The 6,000-nt window shown below is 59.9% G+C and overlaps 1 protein-coding gene across 1 annotated transcript; it reads right to left on the bottom strand.

Annotated features, from left to right (window-relative positions):
• Positions 1 to 205: 205 nt before the first annotated feature.
• LOC121727167 lies at positions 206 to 5,676 on the bottom strand. Its single transcript, XM_042114843.1, has 2 exons — positions 3,382 to 5,676; positions 206 to 3,316 (listed from the first exon to the last, which is right to left on the bottom strand). Exons 1-2 carry the CDS (start codon positions 5,674 to 5,676, stop codon positions 206 to 208), a joined length of 5,406 nt encoding a protein of 1,801 aa, XP_041970777.1.
• Between the last annotated feature and the right edge of the window lie 324 nt (positions 5,677 to 6,000).

The following is a 6,000-nucleotide window of genomic DNA, read 5'->3' as shown; positions in this document are numbered from 1 at the left end:
TGTGCCCGCGTATTAATAGCGGGCCCGTCTTCCTTGGAGCACTGTTCGTAGGCTCCTTAGGCCGAACAGAGGCCCTCCCAGGGCTTGCATGGGCCTATCTCTCCTTTGTCGCGATGCGCGAGGAGTACGCAGCGCATCGCGACCCTCTCGGGGACTCGACTCGTTGGGCGGCGGCATCCCCATACCACCGCCCCGAGCCCCCCGGCTAAGGCGGCAAGTGGTCATTACTAATGACCTGTCGTCGTCTCGGCCGTCTTCTTCGGCGGGGGTCGAGCGCCTCCAGCTCTCTCACACGCTCGGCCTCCTCCTTCGCGGCGATGACCTCTTCGCAGAAGTCCTGCACCGCTGTCCATCCAGGTTCACTGCCCACCATGGCGCGAACCAATGCGGGCAGCGAAAGGTCAAATCCAATAGCGGCCGTGAGGGCCGCCCGTTGTCCAGTCCAGGCGGGACAGGCAGAAACTGTGTGTTCCGCCGTGTCCCTTTCACAGTCACAGTGGTGACAGCGCGTACTCTCTTCTCGGTTCGCGATCTCACACAGGTAACGGCCGAAGCAGCCGTGCCCGGTCAGCACCTGCGTGAGTCGGAACGAGAGCGCGCCGTGCTTTCTGGTCAACCACTCTCTCAGTACCGGTCTCATGGCCAGCACCAGCGCCACGCTGACTTGAGGCTCCAGGAGTCGCTCCTCCCAGAGCTCAATCGTCACGTCCTTGGCTCGATCCCTCCACCGACGGACGGCGTCCGGAAGGGGGTTGCTGCCCCCCGCGCGGACTTCAGCGCCACGCCAGTACACATCGGCGAGGGTAAGAGCGTCGAGGTCCCATGGGACGCTGCCAGCGAGGAGGCACGCCGCGTCCCGGGAGATTGTGCGGTACCCGCGAACCGCGCGCGTCGCCATCACTCGCTGCAGCCGACCCAGGGCCAGCCTGTTCTCTGGTAGCAGGCTCTCTGCCCATATCGGCGCCCCGTACATTGTCATAGAACGGACAACGCCCATGTAGAGGCGCCGACAAACCAAACTCGGGCCCCCGAGATTCGGGAGCAGCGAGGCAAGGGCACCCGCGGACCTCTTCACTTTCTCGGATAGCCGGCGGAAGTGTTCCCTGAATGACCACCGACTATCGAGAACTAGACCTAGGTAAGTCATTGTGGACCCAACCTGGATCCTTGTCCCGCTAACTATGACTTCCAGGCCCGGCGGAGGCGCGTTTCTGGGCCCGTGGAACAAGAGGGCCTCCGACTTGTTCAGCGCCACCTTCAGACCCAGAGCCTGGATCCTCCTCACAACCTGAGCGACTGCTGCTGTTGCCAGGATTTTCGCCTCTCGATGGGACTTGGCGCGGCAGACGACCGCCGTGTCATCCGCGTACGCAACGAGCTCCACGCCCGGAAGATTGGCGCCGCGGAGCACGGAGTCGTACCCTATGTCCCATAGGCCCGGACCGAGAGACGAACCCTGCGGGACACCACAGTCAATCTCCAGCTCTTCCCAGTCTTCTTCTGTTGGATACTGCACCGAGCGCTCTGACAGATAATTGCCAATGGTGCGACGCAAATATCTCGGCACTCGGTGGTATCGGAGTCCTTCTTTTATTGTCTCCCAGGGCAGAGTGTTGAACGCATTGGAAATGTCCAGCGAGACAACCAACACCACTCCACCCCGAGAAATTTCCTCCTCCGAAATCTGCCGCACACGCGCCACCGCGTCTATCGTCGACCGACGAGATCTGAACCCGAACTGAGCATCACTCAAGTTCGGGCCGGCGCCTTCCAGATGGCGGTTGAGGCGCCCCACGATCACCCTCTCCAGGGTCTTACAGATCTCGTCGATAAGGACGATAGGGCGGTAGGCCGACGGCTGATCCTCCGGTCGTCCGTCTTTACGTAACAAGACCAGCTTGCCCGACTTCCACCGGCGCGGCACTCGGCCCTGCACCAGGCACTTGGTGAACACCTCGAGCACCTGTGCCTCCAAGTGTTTTATGGCCAGCACCCAGACGCGACCGGGGACCCCGTCCAATCCAGGAGCCCGGTTTTTGAGGCTCATCCTGTGTACGGCTGATGCCAGCTCTTCGGGCGTCACGGGTGGCACATCCTCCTCTTCGTCGTCAGACTCCGCACTAGGTGGTCGCATAGATGGTGGAGACCACTCGGCCCTGGATGGAAATAGGGCCGAGAGTACAGAGCGACGAAGATCCGGCTGCATGTGCTGGGTTAGCGGTGGGGCAGCGGGGCGAAGCTTCTGCCTCACCCATTTATAAGGCTTGCCCCACGGGTCCTGCTCCAAGGTGTTCAGGAACTCCTCCCATGCCTCCTTCTTCGCCACCTTAATCGCCTCACGCAGAGCATGACGCGCCGAGCGGTAGCCCTCATGGATGGCCTCTTCCTCAGCCTCCACCCTGTTACGCCGTCGGCGATATCGCAGGAATCGGCGGCGGGCAGCCACGCACTCTAGCCGGAGTTGTTTTAGCTCCGGGCGCCACCAATAGGTCTGCCGCCGAGGCACGACCGGTCCAGCACGGGGCATCGAGGCGTCGCATATGTTGCGAGCCGCCTCGTTCAGCCACTCCGCGCACTCCTCGACGTCATCCGACGGGAGGGGGGACATCGACGCAACAATCGCCGCCTCCTCGAGAAGGTCTCGATCCAGACATCTCAGGGACCACCTTGGGCCGCCACCGGATGGAATTCGGCGACCGGCTTCCGACGTGGAGGCAATGTCGAAGCCTATGTAGAGGTGGTCCGAGAGGGTCTCGACCTCTTCGAGGACTCTCCAGCCACTCATTCGGCGAGCGATTGATGGACTGACTAATGTCAGGTCCACAATCGATTCCCCTTGCCACCGTACGCACGTGCTAGCGGCACCTCTGTTGGTCACGATCAGGCCGGTGGTTGCCAGCCAGTCCGCCATGGCTCTGCCTCTCGCGTCCGTGGCCGGGGATCCCCAACGCGTGGACTTCGCGTTGAAGTCTCCGGCGACGACCACGGGATTGGCTGCCCCGCTCACAAAGGTGGTGAGCCGGAGGAGAAACGCCTCGAACTCGGCGATGGGTCTGTTCGGGGAAAAGTAGACCCCCACAACGGTGAGGGCCCTCAAGTCCGCGACGACGAAGCCATGGCCCCGAGTCGTGCTCCTGGAAGGCGGAGGCACAATTTTCGGGCCGAAGACCAATGCCACCGTCGAGTCCGCGTCGCCCAACCAGTCACTCCTATCGAGGATCCGGTACGGTTCAGCAATCACACCGACGTCGATCGACCTCTTCAGGACCTCTTGAGACCACAAATCCTGCGCTTGGGCGCTGTGGTTGAGGTTCCCCTGCAAGAACCTTATCGGAGCCGTTATTGGGCGTCCATGGGTGCCGCTCCCGCTCCTGAGGCTGCCGTAGATGGTGTGGCAGCCTTGGGTGGCTGACTCTTTTTGGAGCCCTTTCCGGTCTTCTGCGGTATCTTGCAGGGTTTACTCCCCACAATATGGTCCGCCTTCCTCCCGTTGGCCGCGCATACCGCGCAGTGGGGAGGGTTTCCGCACTCCTTGATTGCGTGGCCAGCCTGGCCACAGCGGAAACAAAGATCTCCGCGATCCGTTTCGGAGGGACAAGTCGTCCGTGTATGTCCGGCTTCGTGGCACCGATAACACCTCATGATGCGCGTCGACAGGAGTGTCGCTCGCACCACGATCCATCCGACGTACAATTTAGTGTTCGGTGCCGTCACTATTTTGGCGGCCTCGACCGGGCACTTTACCCAGGCCGTGCCGCGTCCGCTCCGGTCTACCCGGATTTCGCCAACCTTCACGTCGTCGACCGCACAGCCTCCACATTTTGCAATGGCCGCGGCGATTTCTGCCGCAGAGGCGGAGTCGTCCAGGCCCGTTATCCGCAGCTCGGCGCACTTTTGCGGCCGAGAGATGCGGACATCCGTCTCTCCGAGGGCCTCCTTTAGTTTTCCCGCGAGGATATCGGCCTTCTCTTTGCAGGCCGTTCCGGGTATCTCGTACATGCGAGCCCCGGTAACAGCCCGCTTAAACTTGAGATGCGGGACCTCTAGAGCAACAAGATCGAGGTGTTGCTTAGCCTTCTCCATAACGTCCTTATACGTCATGCCTCTCTTTTCTGCCTCAGGCTGTAGCGTTATTACAACCGCTGCAGATTTGGGAGCGCGGAGACCTCCTCTCTTCTTATTCTTTCGTTTTTTCTTCGGCACCTCCTTCTTTCCATCCTTCTTCTGTACCTTTCCACCTCTCCTAACCACTTCCGACCATTGTGTGGTCGGGTATGGTCCTTGCGCCGCCGTAGTTGGGACAGTGTCGCGCCTAGCGGCTGCCGCTTCTATGGCTGCGGCCGACTTTTTAACTTTCTTCCTCTTTTGTTTCAGAGCCGGTCCGGGATTGAGCGGAGGTGACAGAGTCGTCACCGTGGGCTCCGGCTCAGGAGTCCTCTCTTTCGCCTTTGACGCTGATGATGTTGCATCTCGGGCTTCGTCACGTTTTCGGTCTGCGGCTAGAGGAGGCCTCAGGCGTGGCTCCGGTAAGAGGCGGGCCTCTAGGCCCTCTATCCGCGCGTCAATCCGGGCACTGGTCACTGCGACCGCCTCGCGCACCGCTCGCTGTAGGAGCTCTTCCACATCCAGCTCCTTACCCTTAGTGACGGGAGCGGGTTGGGGTTGGGCGTCAGCGAGCTTGCGCTTGACGGCCTCCAGTTCCACTTTGAGTTCATTGAGTTCCCTTGAGAGGCGCGCGTTCGCCGCTTCAAGGGCTCTCGTCTCGTCCGACACCGATCGATTCATGATGGTGGAAAAAGCCTCACTCAATGCCTGTGTCGCTTTCTTGAGGGTAGCGACAGAAGTTCCCTTTAGGTTTTTTGACTTCTGGGTCACGCTGGTAATGGCCCCCAGACTTTCGGTAATCACGACACCCAAAGAGGCCGCCGTGGTTTCCCTTTCCTCTACCGCAGTCGCGTCTGAATGTGAGGAGTTATCCGACAGCAAGTGCGTCCGCGGCGTCGGAATCCTCCTACCCGACTCCAAAATCATTTGCTCGGCCTCCACCTCCATGGACCTCATCAACTCGTCGTTGTGGTCCTTTTTGGCCTTGGCCCACCCGACATATTTCCCTGTGGTCGGAGGTCTCCCTCTGCCACGTTTGGAGGAGAGCTTCGCAGCCACACCTCTATCCTTCTCCGGGCTGTCCTCCAGTGCACTGACTCGTCTTTTGCGCCGGAATCTGTCTTTCGCCCCATCGGCGTCCTTGTCCGTGTATCGAGAGGCGGCAGACTCACTGCCGCTCTCTTCGCTGCCGCTGCCAGGTTTAAAGAAAAACCCAGGGTTTTTCTTAGTGGGCACGGGCGTAGCCACCCGCGAACCACCCTCTCCCTCACTCGCCGTTGTCAGAAGCAACTCATTGTCCAAATCAGGCATTCGCTCCAGCTGCACAACCGGCGATTGAGCCGTGTGCCTGGAGTTTTCAGTCGTAGTTAGTATGTCCGCCACCGGCGCGGTTAGGAGCGCCAGTTTCGGACCCTCGCGCGATAACGCGCCACCACCACCATCACCCTCCAACGCATTTCGTGCCGGCCCCGTATACGCCCGACAGACCTCCGGAGAGGTGTGGGATTCCCTGGTGTCCACCGGACCACCAAGACCCACCCGGGGAGTGTTTTCCAAAATACGCTCTTCCATGTTTGATCATTTTGGGGTGATTCTGCCCCACATCCTAGGTGCGTAGTCGCCGACTCGCCATGCACCCCGTCACCGGACGTCACCAGCTTAGGGTTCGGGGCCCAGGGGCCCATCCATCACACAATCACTCACTGAATTTCACACACAAACAAACAATAATGTAGAGAAGAGTACAACAAAAAATGAAAGATAGTGAAGAAAAGATGGCGAAAGATAGGACAAATTAAATGAAACAATACAAAAGAAGAGTATGGTACCAAAAAGAAGAGAAAGATAGTGAAAGACCGGCGTTCAGCCATCCTGAGTGCCTCACCCCGTGTAAAG

The sequence above is a fragment of the Aricia agestis genome, chromosome 5 (assembly GCF_905147365.1).
Source record: "Aricia agestis chromosome 5, ilAriAges1.1, whole genome shotgun sequence".
Taxonomy (NCBI): Eukaryota; Metazoa; Arthropoda; class Insecta; order Lepidoptera; family Lycaenidae; genus Aricia; species Aricia agestis.
The sequence above is the reverse complement of the archived record's forward strand: the minus strand, read 5'-3'. Positions and strand labels throughout refer to the sequence as shown.

Excerpts from the sequence above, each read along its gene's own strand:
- LOC121727167 (XM_042114843.1), bottom strand. The coding sequence starts at position 5,676 with ATGGAAGAGCGTATTTTGGAAAACACTCCCCGGGTGGGTCTTGGTGGT. Across the intron at positions 3,317-3,381 it reads AGGCTGCCACACCATCTACG|GGGAACCTCAACCACAGCGC; the intron begins GCAGCCTCAGGA and ends AGGTTCTTGCAG.